The following is an 18,401-nucleotide window of genomic DNA, read 5'->3' as shown; positions in this document are numbered from 1 at the left end:
TATAAGAACTTGGTGATTGTTAGAAGGTGCATTATATTCTGTATCCGTAGATAATGCGGATGGTGGGTTGACCGGGGTGACTCGTGCTTTGAATGATAAGCGCTGGTGAAAGATTGGGGATCTAGGGATGGGCCTCCAAGCCTCCTTAAATCAGGATAAAAATGGTGGTTCTCAATGCTGCACAAGGCAGAGAAGTGGCTCTGAAGAAATCAGCCCAGGAATCTTCAGGGGCTGAGCTGTTTTGAGTGTAAGCTTTTGCTGAGTAACTACGCCACAACTTGGTGGTTTCTCTGTATCCTATGGACAGTTCTGGGCTTAGCCAGACTGAATAGCTGGGCTCTTGTAGTTGGCTGTGGTCAGCTCTGGGTCAACAAGGGGATAGTCAGTCTTAGATGCCCTCCTTTGTGTGTCTGCTGGTTGGCAGACTGTCAGGGGATATCCCCAACAGCCTAGCTCAGGCTCATTCTCATGGCGGTCTCAGGTTTCCAAGTGCAGCGAGAGGTCAAGACCTACATCTGTTGGCCAAAGAAACTCCTATTCTCCCCTAGATTCTAGGCATGGAGACACAGCCTCTACTTCTGAATGGGAAGATCTGCAATGTCCCGCTGCAAGGATGTGGCTGCAGGTTGGGGACAATCTGTGGCTATTTTTGCAATCTACTACAGAGAGACCTTAGCTCCCTTTCCTTCCCTTTCTTACCCAGTATATATCCTCATCTATCAGTCAATAGCCTATTACTTGGGATACACAAGTCTGGTTGAAGGGTGATCTTTTCCCCACCCCTGGCCTTCTCTCTATTGCTCCCATCTTAAGCTCTTATCCCGTCTTTCTCTCTGGTCAGCTCCTCACCACCCTCCTGCCTCCTGGTTCAGCATTATCTATGGAGCCTAATCCCCATGGCTCCCTCACCCCCTCCTCAAAGGCTAGCAAGTTGGAAATAGACAAACTCAGCAGCCATCCTTGAAAAACGAGTGGTCATTATGAAAATGTGTTGCTCATCCTGCAAGCCAGCTGCATTTGCGGCCCTCTTCTATTATGTACAAAATTCTGAGCCCCCCTCCCCAAGCGCCATAACTGCCTACAGATTTCACAAATAGCCCAGCCTTTTCCTGGCACCACGATAAAGACTCTGCAGCTTTGGGACGTGTAATTGGTCTCTGAAGTGTTTTGGTATTTTGTGTGAGGATGCCAGATGAGCCCCAGAGAAGTGGCATTGATTCCATATTATTGTGTTGTTATATATTTATCTTCGGGAGGGCCTCTGTGCATCCCTCTCTCTGTTCAGCACTGTCCACTTGTTGGCTCTCCAGGTTTCTTATCTGCACGTTCAGTTTGAAACCAAATATTTGAGTAATTTGATTAATCACTTGCATTCGCATGATTGGCTGGCAGAGGTTGATGGCTGGACGATAGCCAACCAACTGGAACCATTTTTGGACCCTAGATTTATTTTACAGGGAACATAAGACCAGATAATTACCTGGCATATTCTGGATCAATTCACAATGGCACATTCTAGCCAATTACTTAGTAATTATCATCGAAGTTAACAAGTATTTCTAAGATTAGCTTCCTTGCAATGCAATATGTGTGGCTCTTGGGGAATGAGTAATAACCAACTAGTTACCCAATTGCTGTAGCCACAAATGCTATTAGCAGCAGGATTGCTAAATTGTTTCACAATTGGGTCATTATGGGATTATTGCAAAGCTATTGACAGTCTGCACAATCACTCATGTGAAAAACTCCAAGTGAAATCTGAAAGCCAATAGAGTTGAGTGAAAGTGTCTCTCACCCTTCTACCTTGCTATCTAGAGTTTCACAGGCCTCAGTTTCTCCTTCTGTAAAATGAGCAGGTGGAAGCGGATGTTTGTTGCAGTGTCCTGCCAACTCTGACAGTATTCTTTGCTTGTCTGATAATGAGCTGTGTTTGAGAAGCAGCTGGGAACAGGTCTGGAACAATGCATCTCAAAGATGGTGTACCTGGACCTTCCTGCACCAGAGTCATAGGAGAAGAAAGTTGTAAAACTGCAGATTCCAGAAAAAAGACTGTGATGGTGGCAGGTGAGGGCAAAGGGGAGAAGGTGAGGGTAGAGAAGCTGTCAGGAGCACGACTGGAGAGAGCAGGGGTTCTCAAGCCTGGTGGAGGAAGGGGAGCTTTTAATACAGTAACGGTGCCTGGCCCTGCCCCAGAGCAGAGTCTGCCATCTTCAGCACTGCTGATATTTGGGGTGAGAAAAACCTTTGTGGTGGGGGCTGTCCCATGCACTGTAGGGTGTTTGGTAGCACCCCTGGCCTCTACTCACTAGATGCCAGTAGCACCAAGCCCCAAGGTGTGACAACCAAAAATGTCCCCAAGACATTGTCCAGAGTGCAGGGGACTCTGCACTGGCAAACTCTGTGTTATGAAGGTCACCATATTAGGGTTGCCGTTTTGACAGTGGGTGAGGCTCTGAACCAGCAGAAGCCAAGCCATGCTAGGTGACATAGCTGAGCCTTTTTGCCGAAATCAGTTCCCTGGTTGTGGGGTAGAACCAACACAGAGCCCTCAAAAATAAACCAAAAAAGCCGCAGATTCCAGCAGCTTTCAGCAAGTGCTTTTCTTCAGGCCAGGCGTGATGAGGTTCTCCTGTTTATCCTTGTGCCTATTTTACAGGTGAGAAAACTGAGGTCAGAAAGGCAGGGGGAACCCTTGCCCAAATCATGGAACAAATAACTGGCAGAACTGGGAATAAGCAAATGTCTATCTGAATACTAGTCTAGTAGTAGGTTCCTCCTTTGCCAATGGCTGCCTTAGCTAGGTCAAGGGGAATGGCCTTCATCTGCGAGCACTTTTGTGGCACAGAGATTCTGCATTTTTGGTCATATCACAATCACCTGGAGAAATTGGTAACCATTCAGGGCGGAGGCGCCATCCTACAATTAGCTTGGACCTCTATCCTTTTTAGTAAGTACCAGGGGATTTTGTTCATGCCACAGTTTAAGAACCACTGGCTTATTAGAACTGAGTTTCATTTTTGTAGCTTTGATTTTCTGGTGTTTATGTGCTTCTCCAATACCCTGTAAATTCCTGTGGCACCAGCATAACTATGCTCAAGCACACGTGCACACACACATGTACACACACACACGTGCACACACACACACTCGCTCCTCTTCCATATAAACCCTAAATTACACGCCAATTACCTTCTTTCTCTCCTGTTCTCTTTCCCGCGTCCCCTCAGAGAAATGCACATACTCTATCTTTCCCTGTAAAACTCATTCCACAAATATTAGCAAGTCACAAAACTGCTCTGCAGAACTCACAGAACATACAGTCTCTCACAGAAACCCCCACCTCACCCCCTTCCCCACTCCCCAAATAATTTTGTTGAACTCTAAAATTATTTAAATCTGTGCTTCTTATCATGTGGTTCCCTAACCAGCCTTACCTGCAAACTTGTTAGAAATGCTAATTCTCTCTCCCACCCTCCCCCGCTGAATCAGAACCTCTGCGGGTGTGTCCAGCAAGCTGGGTTTTAAGACGCCCTATATGGAATTCTGGTTCATGCTCAATTGTGAGACCTGCTGCTTTAAAGAAAGCGGGTCCTTCTTCCCACCTGGAGCAAACTGCCTTTACGACTGCCAAGAGCTTCGGGCACACCTTGGAAACCTCTTCTCTCAGGCACTACTGAGAGGTATGCAGCTGAGTCCACCATGGGTGAGGGCCTAGCGTGACCCAGTATCAGCACCTCCGGGGGCCTGAGAGCCATCTGTTAGCTTCGGTGCTAGCACATTCCACTAACGTGCCTTCCACAGACATTCATCAGACCCCGGCACAGTGCCAAACCACATGATAGACACTCAGAACACAGTGTCTACAGTTTGTACTGTGGCCTTTGCATTCCAGAAGAGACAGACAATAACAAGTTAAGCAAACACATAAGATCATTAAAACACTGTAATAAGTGCTGCGAAGGCCATAGACAGGGCGGTCAATGGGTCAGAGTGATGGGAGGGCTACTTTGAAGAGGGGCTCAGAGCCGGCTTCATAGGGGAAGTGACATTTGAGCTAGGATCTAACGATGAAGAGGCAGAGAAAGAGCAGTTCAGGTGGAAGAACTGCAGGTGCAAAGGCCCTGGGGTAGGCATAAGATTGGTACATTTGAGGAGCTATGGAAAGGGGCTGCAGAGGCCAGATAATTGCAAGGCTTTGAATGCCATAGAAAGGAATGTAGCATTTATCCTAAGACAATGGGAAGCCTGTGTAAGGTTTTAAATGGAAGCTGCCCACACTACTCTGGGGGTTTCCTGATGGCCAAGATCCTACCTCCTCTTGCACTCAGCTGGTTGGTTCAATGTGTCAAAGTGCATATAGGTTAGAATAGTGATGGCATCAAGGAAACCCAGCACCGAAGAGCACAAGCTGAGAGAAAAGGCTCTGGGGTATCCTGACTGTCAGTTTGCCATTTCCACCTGTGTGGGGCTCTCAGGAACGATACCAGTGAATTTCATCAGGATCCTTTCCCAGCGACTGGGGTAGGATGGGGCGAGGTATTAGGGGCATTACCTAAACATCTCGTAATTGAGGGGCTCAGACTGTGTGCCCCCGGAAAAAAGAGGGAGGAAGAACTGGATTTCCCCATGCCCCCCAGGATGATTTTAAAAATTTCTCATTTGGCGCTTGTCACCAATCCCCTTGCTGGGTTCCCAGAGTCTGAGAGGTATCTTCTCAGTTATGTGAGGTTAACTGTTGCCCGCATGCATGAAATATCCAGCACTTACCCATCTCCTAGGGACAAGGTAGTAATGAAATCCCTTAGGGCCTCATTTGCACAGCATTTTAAATCCAGTAAATATCAGGAACTACTTACTAGATTATTTATTTCCAACTCCAAATCAGTTCCTGTTTTCCATGCTTTCAAATATAATAGCACTAAGCTGCTATATTTGACAGACAGACACATGGAGAACCCTGCCTTCTGTTAAGATGGTAACTCGATACCTGGGTGAGGTTTCAACTTGCTTTTTCTGTAACTCCTGTAGTTGTGGTCTTTCTGATTTTTGTTTCCCTTCAGGCCAGTTTGATTGTCCTAAATATAACATATAGGAGTTGGGGTGCCTGAGCACATGAAGATTCCGTCCCCATCATCGAGTGGAATCGGCTTCCTTTTATGTTCAAAAAGCTGAATCGCTTTCCCTTTATAAAGCACAGCTGAAAAGGTTTTTTGTCTGTGGCTGCCTTTAATTGTGCTGAAATGTAAAGCACCCTGGGACTTTTGTGAAGGAAGCGCTATAAATGTACAGCATCATTATCATTATTATTATCAGCATCATCTCATGTACATTGCATATGCCTGTGTAATCCAGCCAGTGAGCAGCAGAGGATCTGCATGGCTGAAGACCTCACCACTGGCCACCACTTTCCTCAAATCTCAAAGATCCTGAATTAGCACGTGTGACATCTGTCATCACTTTTAAAAATTGTGTATCTTATTACACAAGTGAATGACTTGTTTGCAATTGCAAATGCAGATCAGCAGAAAGAAGAAAATGAAATTCACCCATACTGCCTCCAGCCAGAGAGAATGACATTAACATCTTAGTGTATATCCATCCAGGCATTTGTCCCAGAGTGTGTGTAAATTCACACTTTGTATTGGTCAGGGTAATGGTAGCTGCTGTAACAAATAAGCCTTAAACCATGAAGTGGTTTAACACAATATAAGTTTATTTCTTGTTCATGTAATAGTCTAAGATGCAAGTTTTTGGATGGTAGGTGGCTTTTCTCCATGTATGGGGGGATCCAAACCCTGTCCATCTTTTGGATTTGCCTTCTTCTAAGCTGTACAGTCCTCTGCCTCTAGCTGGGGAAAAAGGAAGGGGTGTGGAACATCCTTTGGGGGGGTGGTCTGTGAGCCTCGTACAAGTGGTACATATCACTTCACTTATGTGCCATTGGCTGGTGCTGAGTCCATTGGCTATACATAACTGCAAAGAAGGCTGGAAAATAGCTAACTGTATTCCCAGGAGGAAAATAGTGGGCTTATGAACAGCCAGGAGCTCTGAGGCACACATTCATCTTTATGGATAGATCTTCTTCTACCATGAGCAATAGACTCACACCAGCAGCCCTGTTTCATGACTTGCTATATTCACTAAACAATATATGTATGGAACACTCCCCTTTGGCATTTGGGTCTATTGCAAATTTCTTCACTCCTGCTTGTCTTAGTTTCTCCACATGTAGAATGGGGATAACATTTATCTCTTTTGCAAGATGATGATAAGAATTAGAGATGTATATGAAAAGACTATAGCATAGTGCCTCCTGTGACTGGAATACTCAATAACTTTCATCTCCTATAAAACGATGCTATAATAATATCATCCTATAAAATGATGCTATAATAATAATGATATAATAACAACAACAATAATAATAATGGTAGCAGCAAATCGTACAAGTCATGTATTTTCTCTCAGGTGCCAAAACATCTTTGACACGACAAACAGCAAGTGTTTTGTGTTTATTATAATATCAAATGATAGGAGTCAGTGGCTACAGTTTGATTACTTGGATTTGTGTCCCAGCTGTGCTCCTGGCTTGCACACTGGCCAAGTTACTGAACCTCTAAGCTTTGAGCCATCAAGAGGGAGATCTTGAGTAGGGCGCTAGATATCCTGGTCTCAAGCTTGGACGAAAGGTTGGGACTAGAAATAACCATGTATGAGTCATCTGCATAGACGTGATGATGGAAGTCATGGACTTCTGCTGAAGCTGAGGTCATCTGGGGAAAAGAGGAGGGTTGCCCGAGGACGAAGCCCAGAGCACCTGAAGCCCGGAATACCTGCAGCATTGTGGCCCAGTTGAGATGGCACATTCTGCAAGGGGACCGAGAAGAAGTGGCTGGATGGTGGAGGCAACCAGAGGAGCATGAAGTCAGGAAGCCAACCCAAAATTGTTCCCACTGTGCAGCTTCCCCCATCTCTGTCTCCTCTTATTTCATTGCTGTGTTTTATTTTATTTTTGAGACAGAGTCTCAGTCTGCCACCCAGGCTGGAGTGCAGTGGCACAATCTCAGCTCACTGCATCCTGTGCCTCCTGGGTTCAAGCAATTCTCTTGCCTCAGCCTCCCCAGTAGCTGGGATTACAGGCACGTGCCACCTCGCCCAACTAATTTTTGTGTTTTTAGTAGAGAGGGGGTTTCACCATGTTGGCCAGCCTTGTCTCGAACTCCTGACCTCAAGTGATCTGCCCGCCTCAGCCTCGCAAAGTGCTGGGATTACAGGCATGAACCACCATGCCTGGCCCGTATTTTATTCTCATCAAGGTGCTTCTCAACATAAGATAATAATCATTTTACTCTTCTATGTTTGCTCACTTATTTTTTCCCCTGCATCCCCTCCCCCACCTTAGAACATAAGCCCCAGGAAAGTAAGGATCTCAGCTATTTGACTTACCTCTGTATCCCCAGCCCCCAAAATACTAGGTCCTCCATACATACTTGTTGAATGGATGAATAAGTTTACAAAAATACATTCACATGCATTAGCACAGTCTACTCCTCTAGGCAAGTGTAGCAGCAGACAATGAATGGTGCTATTTACTTAGAATCACTGAGAAATGAGTAGACTTAAGGAAAATATAGTACACACTGGAGGGATGACTATAGGATGTGGGAGAAGTAACAGTGATGAAAAGAAAACAGATTCCAAGTATGTGATGTAAGTTACAACAATGCAATAAAGGAGTATTTGCCCCACTCACTTACTGTGTATAGGGTGCCGTGCCTGATGATGGGAATAGAGAGAGGAAGGCATGATGTCTGCCCCTCATGGATCTCACAGACAAGGAAATTAACTGGATGACTCTCCAACGGTGTTGTGATCTCTGCAATAAGATCCCAGGGGTACATGGGGATCTGGAACCCGCCCTTATCCAACCAAATAATTAGGCAGATGGACAAGAAGGGAGTGACATTCCTAATGGAGGGGACAGCATATGCAAAGGCTTAGAGGTAGGAGGTAACAAGGCCAGGGAAAGGGCAAGAGCTGGAGTAGAGGATATATATGGGGAGTAGCAAGAAATATGAAACTAGAGAGATCCGACCAGGCACAGTGGCTCACACCTGTAATTGCAGCACTTTGGGAGGCCAAGGTGGGAAAATCTCTTGAGCCCAGGAGTTCAAGACCAGCCTAGGCAACATAGGGACACCCCATGTCTACAAAAATTACAAAAACTAGCCAGATGTGATGGTGTGCTCCTCTAGTCCCAGCTACTTGGGAGGCTGAGACAGAAGGGTCGCTTGATCCCGGGAGGCTGAGGCTGCAGTGAGAGAGCCATGATCATACCACTGTACTCCAGCTTGGGCAACAGAGTGAAACCCTGTCTCAAAAAAACAGAGAGAGAGAGAGAGAGAGAGAGAGAGAGAGAAAGAAACCAGAGAGATCTTAAAGGACCTTTCAAGGCAGGCTAAGGAACTTGAACCTTTCTCCTAAAGGCAGTCAGGGGAGCCACCCAGGGGTTAAACTAGAGGAGGGACACAGTCTGGTTTGCATTTTATAAAGACTACTTTGGGGCATTCCCTCTTCTTAAGAGAGCTTGCAGTAGGGTTGTTGATGTATTCCCCCCTCCAAAAAATGGTGTAGTATTGCTCCTAATAAGATATTAGCAGGAACAAATGCAGGCTTTAATGCCTTAGGTTCTAAGAGATTTTTGGCATGCCTCCCTTAGGGGAAAGCAACAGGGAGTTGGCAGGCCTTTGGAAACGAAGGCATTTTCAACAGCTTTCACTATTTACCAACGTTAAAAATAGCCAGCTGCATTTGCATGTTTTGAAGGCAAGTGTGGGCAACATCGGGCCCTTAACATGTGTTCCAGAAAGCAAAGGGACGGTTTCCTCCGTACTGCCGGCAGGCAGTGGTTAAACAAAGATTTGGGAGCATGGGGACAGCTTTACATCGGGAGACAACATTGTAATTAACCACTCTCTGAAATAGGTACCATGCAATCCATTTCCTTGTCTGTAAATGGGGAATTGAACGGTACCTACTTCAAGGGATCATGAAAGGGATTCAAAAGACAGAAAAACCAGTAATGCATGCCAGTTGGTCAGATTGCAGGTAATCAGCTTTTAATTACGATTTTGCCCAAGGTCATAAGCTAGGAAGAGACTGTCTGATTCATACGGAAGCTTGTATCCAACCACCCTCTTTCCCTTTTCCTTCCTAGCTTTCCCTTCCTAGCTGTGCCTGAGTCCATCCCACTTTCTTATGCCCCATGGACACCTTAGGAACTCCCCACTGCTGGGTACCATTCCCTGTGGAGGACAACAACTGACCTACCTCCAAATCAGGTTCATTGTCCAAACCACCAAACCTGCCTGGCCTGTGACTTGTTAAGTTGGCAGCAGGCACAAATTGAAACCCTGCCTCTTGTTCCTTTCCCTCCCTTTCCTCAGCGGCAGATGCTGGGGTGGTGAGGGTGGGCAGAGCAAAATCAGTGTGTCTGCACTGTTCAGAAACTTGCTGGGCCCCAGGCTTTGGTTTGATGTATTCCCAACCTGGCTCCAGTTGCTTGGTCACTGTTCAACTTTGGCCTTGTCCCCTGCCTGATCATGTTTAAGATAATTAAGTCCATAAATCAAATAATAAATAGATATTGACTCCTTGTCATGGAGTATATCAGGATTGATTGACCACTGGGAATACTGCTTTCCTCAATCAATGGGGAGCTGTGAGGCTAAATAAATCTTGATAATGACTGGCAAGAGGAAAATCAATAGATGTATTAATATATGCATTGAGAGCATATATCTTTGTGAAATGAGAATTTGTTTGGCAGAAGAGGGAAATGAGATGGAGGGAGGACAGAGAGACAGAATGACTCAGTATCCCCAGACTCAAACACAGCACCTGCACAAAGTAGGTGCTCACTGATTTTTTTGGGGGGGCGGTGGGCAGTGAACTACGGAAATCCTAGGAGAGGTTTTCCTCCACGAGAAACTGTATTTAGTGTTTCCTTTCTTGTGTTGTCTAGATGTCCAGTGCCCAGAAATCCCTTCTGCCTATGGGCAGCAAGGTTCTGTTAATGTTTGGCCTTCTGGTATCACTGGAAAAAAATAGAAGAGGGAAAGGTGGGACGTGATGGCAGGTTGGAACCAGGCTACTGAGGTTAGGCTCAGGGAGCAAAATCAAGAGACTTTGGTTGGGGATGTTGAATGTGAGGTGCCTCCAAGTCTAAGTCTATTAAGAGGTGATGTTAGGTAGACATTTAGATACCTCACTGTTCAGAGGTGAGTTCTAGACTGGAGATACTGGCCTGGGAGCCATCCATGCTGGGTGGAATTAGAAAGCATGGGTATTAGAAGGTATTAGAAGACATGGATTTCACACTGAAACGTGCATCAGAAGCTCATGGAGGGCTTTTGAAAACACAGATTACTGGGTCCTACCCCCAGAGTTTTTCATTCAGTAGGTCTTGGAGGGGCCTGGGAATGTGCATTTTAACAATGTTTAACAGTCATCCCAGGTGATACGGGTGCTGCAGGTCTGGGGACCCCACTTTGAGAACCAGAAGCTTGGTGGGGGGAAAGAAGAAGCTGAGAAGAGAAGAGGACAGAGCATTCCTACAAGGAAGACTGATAGGAACCAGAGAATTGAGGAAAACCAGGAGAGGGTATTATCATGGAAGCTTGGGACACTCAGTGTCCAGCAAGGGGAGTGGTCAGCAGCTTAGAGGCTGGTGTTGCAAGGACAAATGGGATGCAACTAGAAAAGTGTCCCTCAGAATTCTTGCAGCCTTAACATCTTGTTAGGCTGTGGTTTTACCATGCATGCAGACTTCCTTTATCCACCTGCCCAGTGACATCTGACAGCTCAACTTGTAATTTGACAATTCAACCTGTAATTGCATACCGTGTACATTTCCAGCGTAGGGCTAGGGTTCAGTTGGGAGTAAAACTCTTCACCCTCTGAACCAGGTTAGTGGGACTATTTCAGTCATCAGAGTCATTGGAGGGATCAAGGACAGAACTAGAAGATCCTTTCCCAGCAACAGTTCGCAGCAGGAAAGAGCTAAAATTCGCCAGAATGGCAGTGTGGGGTTGCTGAGACAGGAAATGCATTGACTTCCAGGAGACATGTCCTCTCTGGGGACTGAGCAGTATTGTTTTCCAAACTAATCACTGATGTTTGCCACCACTGTCCTTTAAAAATAAGGAAGGGAAGTTGGTCACTTGGGTGAATCATTTTTAATATGAAAGAGGGCTTCCTTGTGAAATGGCACTTGGATATTTATTAAAGGGAACAGATTCATTGAGCAACAGATTCATTGTGCGCACTAGGTACTGTGCTAAGGACTTTGTAGATACTGCTTTTTAAAATCGTTATCCCTGTTTTACAGATGAGAAAGCTGGGGATTAGAGAGGTAAGGTGGCTTGTCCAAAGACATGTAGCTGGTGTCAGGCTAAGCCAGGGCATAACCTTGACCTCTGATTTCAGAGCTTGAGTCCTAACCCTGCCAGGCTGTACTGTGTCATCTTAAAGAATGCATAAAATCTTTGTTTGGTTATTCTTTTTGGCTATTCTCCATGCCTTCCCAAGATGAATTTCGTAGGTCACTGCGGTAGTCTGGCCACTTCTCTTACTCTTGGGTATAAAGTAAAGTTTGTAAGAATTTTCTGCCTTACAGAAATTTCGAACTGCAAAGAAATGTTCTTCCACATCAGAGTTGAGCACCTGTGTGTCCGCCAGTGCTTGACCTTGTGGATCATCAGGAAACAGAAGCCAAGTGGTCACCAAAAGAGTCTATAGGGGAATGCTTGGTTTGCTAGTTGTTTTGGGTCTTGAGTAATTGAACTTTCATGCAGATTTGCTAACACAAGTTTTTCTTTTGTCTTGGTAATCACTTAGACTGTCTGAGCCTCAGTTTCTGCAGCTGTTCAATGAAGGTAGTAATAGGCTAATAGTCCCTACCTGGTGGGATAAATGTGAAGATTAAATGAATTAATAGACATAAGGCTCTGAAAATGGTGCCTGGCACACATCAAGTGCTAGATTAGCATTGACATCTGCTACTGTTGTTGCAGATTTTTTTTTTTTTTAAACGGGGTCTCAGTCTGTTGCCTAGGCTGGAATGCAGTGGTGCGATCTCAGTTCACTGCAACCTCCGCCTCCTGGGTTCCAACAATTCTCCAGTCTCAGCCTCCCGAGTAGTTGGGACCACAGGCATGTGCCACCATGCCTGGCTAATTTTTGTATTTTTAGTAGAGATGGCGTTTCTCCATGTTGCCCAGGCTGTTCTCAAACACCTGAACCCAAAGCAACCTGTCCGCCTTGGCCTCCCAAAGTGCTGGGATTACAGGCATGAGCCACTGCTCCCAGCCTGTTGCAGATACTGTTACTGCTAGCACTACACCACAGGTACTCAATGGAGGTGAAGTAAATACAACACTCCTGTCCCTTGCTGCGGTAGAAAGAATATTGGGTATGGACTTGGATGTCCTGGATGAATGTTCTAGCCTTGTCATTTGCTGGCCGTATGACCTAGGGCAAAACCACTTCACCTTTCTGAGCCTTAGTGTTCTCATTTATAACACAGAGATAACAGTGTGCATTTCTCTAGGTGGTTAGGCAAAACCGAAAATTCTTCATAAAGTGACCAAGGCTACAGAAATGTGGAATAATCTTTTAAATCATGTAGTAATAGTAATAGTTTATGAAGCACTGACTTTGTGTCCAGAACTGTTCCAAGCACTTTGATTTTTTCCATATATCAGGTGGGCTTGATGCTTTTGGTAATGATGGAGCTAGGATTTGGGCTCAGGCCTGCTGTTGTCAAAGCAAGTATACATAGCACCTTATCGCTGAAGAGAACTTTCTTCTTGAGTTGGCAGGTGTAGGTGACCAACATTTAAAGTTGGAACTGCAACTGAGGGGACCCACAGTCAGCGCCCCCATTCTTGGTACTCAAGTCCTTCAGTGGTCTCCAGGGAAGTGTCTGTCTTTGCTCTGAGACTGAGTGATGAGAAGCAGAGGTCCCTTTCCCCAGCCCTCTTGCATCTTCTCCCTTTGATGGCAGTAGAAAGTGTACAGCTGAGAAGTCACTCTTGCTTTAAATCAAAAGATTTGACTTCGAGTCCTCTTCAAAAGAAGATTGTTTCTTCTAGGTGTTTAAAAGACTGAGAGGAACCTCGAGAAGGGAACAGATCAGGTATCTTCAAAGGCAAAGAAGGGGGTCACAAGCATCCTCAGCATTTCCCCAGCTGAGGCCAGTCCCTCCACGGCTGTTATTAGCACAGCCCTTCGGGACTGGGAGGCACAGATCAAAGATTCTCGGTGGACGTGTTTGGAAGTGTTTGTAGACCACTGAGGACTGTCAGAGCGTCTCAGTTCCCTGGGTCTGATCTCTCTCTGAGCAACAAGGGCTGCCTTTGACCAGCTCTCATAGCTAGAGACACAGCACTGAAGCTCAGTGGATTATTATTCTACCTTGTCAATAAGCTGCAGTTGCTAGGCTCAGCTGGCCTTGCAGCCCTTCCTTCTGCAGTGTTTGTGTGCTCTCCCACCTCCCTGCTCTCTTTCTTTCTGTCCCTTTTCCAGCCTTGGTGCTGGCCTATCCCTGGCCTTATCTCACCACCTGGCTCCTGAATTGGAGGTGAAAACATGGTGCTGTTTGCCTGGTATTTGGAGGGTTGGGCCTTTCATCAGATGCTGAATACAAAGAGGGAAGGGGATGGAAGGAGGAGGGAGCCAAGAGTTCAGGTTCTTGTTCTACCACTATGTGACTCTAGATAAGCCTTTCAACCTTCTAGCTTCGTTTTCTTGTTTGTGAAATGATTATAACATTATCTGCTTCATCTTTAGCTGGGCCATGTACCTCCTTGTCTGGACCTGTTTGAATTAAGCTGAACCCTCAGAAGTGAATGACCACTCGTCCATCCATCCTCTTATCAATTCAACCATCTTATATCCCCCAGACCCTTACCTGTCCCCCCGCCCATCTCGTCACCCTCTGAACCATCCGTCTATTCAATATAAACCCACCTGCCATCCATCCACTCATCCATCCCATCCACCCACCCACCCACCTTCTCATCCATTCATTCATGCAACATCCATCCACCCATCTATCCATCTACCCACCTTCACATCAACCCATCTGTTTAACATCCAGCTATCCATCTACCCATTCATCCTGTCAGTTTACCTAAACACTAACCATCTATCCAGCCACCCATCCACCTATCCACCATTAACCTGCACATACACTCATTTATCCACCCATGCACCCACCCTCTCATCCATCCATCTGTTTAACATCCACCTATCCATTTACCCATTCATCCTGTCAGTCCATCTATCCACTTCCTACCTATCCATCTACTCATCATTACTCTAGCCATCCACCCATCCATTCACCTACCCTCCCCTCCATCTATCTAACATCCAGCTATCCACCTACCCACCCACCCATCTGTCTGATCACCATTAATCAATCCATCTATCCATCCATCCATTCATCTTCCCACTCTCCAACCCTCCTACCTATCCATTCATGCACCCATCCATTCACCCATCATTACTCTAGCCACCTAGCTATTCAGCAAATAATTGTCGAAATCTTACTCTCTGACATGCAATCCCAGGTGCTAGAAGTTCATGAGTGGGGCTTTTCTTCTGGGATGTGATGGAAGCAGGCAGTGTGTCACAATTAAAGCCAACTCCTTGAGGCAAGGCATGATGGCCGGTAGCTTGGAAAGGCTGTGGTCAGCATCATTCTGGTATCATGTGTTTAGCGCCAACAACAAATAAGTCTAGGGGAGCATCAGTAGATGGGAATTTTAGCAAACTGCACATCTATGGATCACATTCCCAGATATAAACATAAAACAGATTACCCCTCAAAGGAAAATATGGGCAGCATGACTAAAATAATCAGAATTGTCTTTTCCTGCAGGTTTCCTTCCCTTTGGATCTAACTTTTGTGGAACTCAAGGCTGCTGATGAGTGTAGAGGTCTAAGACCCTGGGAAGATGACAAGGGAGGGTGGCTTTTTATCTCAGTCTGGGAGGTGATATAAATGGAGGGGCAAAGGATAGGCTTGGGCCATGGGGACAGGGAGAGAAAGTGCCAATTTAGCAGGCCCTGAGGTAGTTCAGCCTGATTTCCAATAGGAGTGGGGGTGGGGGCCACTCACTGCCTACTTTATACCCCATTAACTCCCAACTCATAATAATTTATCAGCAATCAGCAGCAGGCTGGAGTTTACTTACTCATTATTTATAGAGAAAGTGTTTGCTAAGCAAATCAGTAGTTCAAACAAGATCGCAGGGGGATCGGTTTAACCCACTCAAGAAAACCAACCAGAATAAAAGCCTCAGCACATTCACTGTCTGAAGGCAGATGGGGCTGCTGGTGACAGAAGGACACCATCCAGCCTTCACGGCCCCTGCTTTGCAACTCCAGAAGCCTTCACTTTATCTCAGAATGGTCTCTAAGGAGTACATCTTGGCCTCTTTCTGCCCCATCCAGTCTGAATTTGACATTTGGCTCTATGTTGCTGTTTCAGTAGCCTAGTAAAAGCCTTTGGTCAACCCTAGAAAGAATGAATGTCCTTTGGGGTCAAGTCTCAAAACCAGGACCCTTAAACTCATTCCTTTATGGGAGATGAATGGCCATGGCCTCCTTTAAGTGACTTAAAGATCTCTGGTCCTTTCATTTCAGGAAAGCTTCTTGGATTTTAGGTTAGAAGACCTAGTTTGCCATCCTGGTGCTGAATGGCCTTGGGCAAATCACTTGGGTTCTGTGATCCTCAGCTTCCTGCTGTGTAGAACGGACATGCTGCTGCCCATCCCACAGAGTTCAGGCAGTAGATTAAACCATGTGGGTGAAAGTGTTTTGTAAACAGAAAAATGCAAAGCGGATGTGAGGGGCAAATAGTTTTTCAGGTGAATTTTAATGAAAATGAGAGTTTTTTTCCTTTATTGAATCAAAATGAGTGTCTTCAGCTTTTCCAGTGGTTCACAACCTTGGCCGAACATTAGAATTACCTGGGAGCTCTTGAAGTCTAAGTGATGCCTGGGCTCCACCCTCCACCCGAAAAGATCCTGAATCAGTCCATCTGGGGTGGATTTTATATATATATATATGTATGTATGTATATATATAAAATCATGTATTATATGTATATGTATAATCATGTATTATGTATGTATGTATGTATGATGTATGTATGTATGTATCTGTCTATCTACCTACCTACCTACCTACCTACCTACCTACCTCCAGGCAATCCTATTATGGAACCAGGACTGGAAACCACTGAACTATTCCCAGAAAGAGCCATGCCAAACCAAATTTCTCTTTCCTCCCATCTCAGAGTCAGAACTGCATAGCACTCTGGAATCCTATAGACTTTGGTGCAGCCCCATCTCTGTCACTTCCTGGCTACTACGTTTATTCTCTAAAAAGGTGTGTGCTCTTGGCAGCTATGCTGGGAGGAAACAGACTTATGGGTGACCCAAAACTCTTCTGACACCCAGAGGATTTTATTTCTCAATCTCTGAAGCAAACAGACTGCCACATGCATGCACCAAACAGGGATGGAAATTGCAACCTGAAATTAACAACTCAGGAAAAAAATATATCAATGTTTGCTAAGTAGAGAAAGAGGTGATATTGGCTGGAAAGAGAAATGTCATTTTCAGGCTGCCAAAAAAGAGTATTAACATATAATATGGAGAACCAATAAAATCCATAGTCTAATTCTTCCAAGCTGCCTAGTTGAAATAATTTATGAAATTGCATCTGAGAGCCTTGACATTTAGCTCCTAATTTTGATAGAGAAGATGTTTTGTTGGGCCCAATACTGGTGACATGTGTATCAACTTTGAAGATTCTTTCTTAGTCATAGAGGATCAAGATCTGTGTCCCTGATCAAAATGTTCAGAAATGACTTTGTTAATAATTGGTGTATCCATTCGTTCACTTGTCCAGTCATTCATCCAGCATAGCCAGGAGGTAGTAGGTACTGGAGCTGCGGTGCTTTATAAGACATGCCTGCCCTCAGTAGCCTCCCAGCCATAGGGAAGATAGTCCAAAATTTGAGGAATCATTATATAAGGAAGGAAGTGTTGAAACAGAAGTGTACAAAGGTCATGAAGAGAACTCAGAGAAGGAGACTGCCTGACTGGTGAAATGGGCTGTTTCTTGTAGAATAAGACATTTTGGAAGAAATGGGGATTAAAGGAAGGGTGTTCTTTGGTGTATGGAACAGCACAGACCAAGAAGGTGACAGAAGTCACATTTGGAAAACTTCAAATAGCTCAGTTGAGTTGGAGCAAATGGTGCCAACTGGGGGATGTGCAGTGCGGGACACCAAAGCCTAATGTATCTTGACTCTCCTGGATGAGTAATATTAAAAATAAGAGTGGATAGTTGAACCTTTTCAGGTGCTATGCAGTGTGCTGAGCACATTATACATACTTTACACTATTAGATGCTTGCAACCTGAGAGGAGAATATGATTGTCACTGTTTTACAGATCAGACTCCAGGAAATGTTATTATTTGCCCAGGGTTCCATGGGTGTAAGCAACAGAAGCACAATTCTGTTTGAGCAAGAGGCTGGGGTGATCTGGTTAAAAATACAACGGCATGAAAGCAAAACGTTTGGGTTTTGGTCTTGGAGGGAGGGCAACATCCACCATGTTCTGCCCCTTGGGTTTGAGTTAAACCTTTTTCCTTGAGGGACAATGGGACCAGCTATTCCCCACCCACCTTCAGTGTGGTCAACATGATGTGATAGCTTCCACATTGGTGAGAGGACTGCATAAGGACTGACACAAAGTCAGGATTCTGGTCCATTGACCAATGAGTGAATAAAGAAAATGTAGTATATATACACTATGGAATACTACTCATCCATAAAAATGAACTAAATGATGTCTTTTGTAGCAACTTGGATGAAGCTGGAGGCCATTATTAAGTAACTCAGGAATGGAAAACCAAATACCATATGTTCTCACTTATAAGTGGGAGCTAAGCTATGAATATGCAAAGGCATACAGTGATGTAATGGACTTTGGAGACTCAGAAGGGGGAAAATGGGAGGGGGGAGTGTGGGATAAAAAACTACATATTGGGTACAACATACACTATTCAGATGACAGGTACACTAAAATCTCAGAATTTGTCACTGTATAATACATCCATGTAACCAAAAACCACTTGTACCTCAAAAGCTATTGAAATTTTAACAAAGATTTTTTAAAAAGATTCTGGTGCTGGGCTGTTTGAACAGTCTGGCTGATCCTGACTCTTTTTGTATACACTGTGGCACCAGTCCCAGTCACCCCCTCCTACTAACTTTCCCAGAGCATCCAAAAGCACAGGAACCTTGGATATCCAGGTAGC

At 45.1% G+C, this 18,401-nt stretch overlaps 1 protein-coding gene across 5 annotated transcripts in view; it reads left to right on the top strand.

The window, feature by feature from the left end:
• KSR2 (kinase suppressor of ras 2) overlaps positions 1-18,401 on the top strand; it is a 497,446-nt gene that overhangs the window by 440,233 nt on the left and 38,812 nt on the right. Inside the window, exon 15 of one of the 5 annotated variants that reach the window (XM_021923005.2) lies at positions 5,061-7,056. The exons of the other annotated variants lie outside the window; for them this stretch is intronic. Coding sequence (XP_021778697.1) covers positions 5,061-5,070 — 10 coding nt within the window. The 3' untranslated portion in view covers positions 5,071-7,056. Of the gene's footprint in view, positions 1-5,060; positions 7,057-18,401 lie in introns of those variants that run through there. 5 annotated transcript variants of the gene reach the window in all.

The sequence above is a fragment of the Papio anubis genome, chromosome 9 (assembly GCF_008728515.1).
Source record: "Papio anubis isolate 15944 chromosome 9, Panubis1.0, whole genome shotgun sequence".
In the NCBI taxonomy this organism is placed as follows: domain Eukaryota; kingdom Metazoa; phylum Chordata; class Mammalia; order Primates; family Cercopithecidae; genus Papio; species Papio anubis.
The sequence above is the reverse complement of the archived record's forward strand: the minus strand, read 5'-3'. Positions and strand labels throughout refer to the sequence as shown.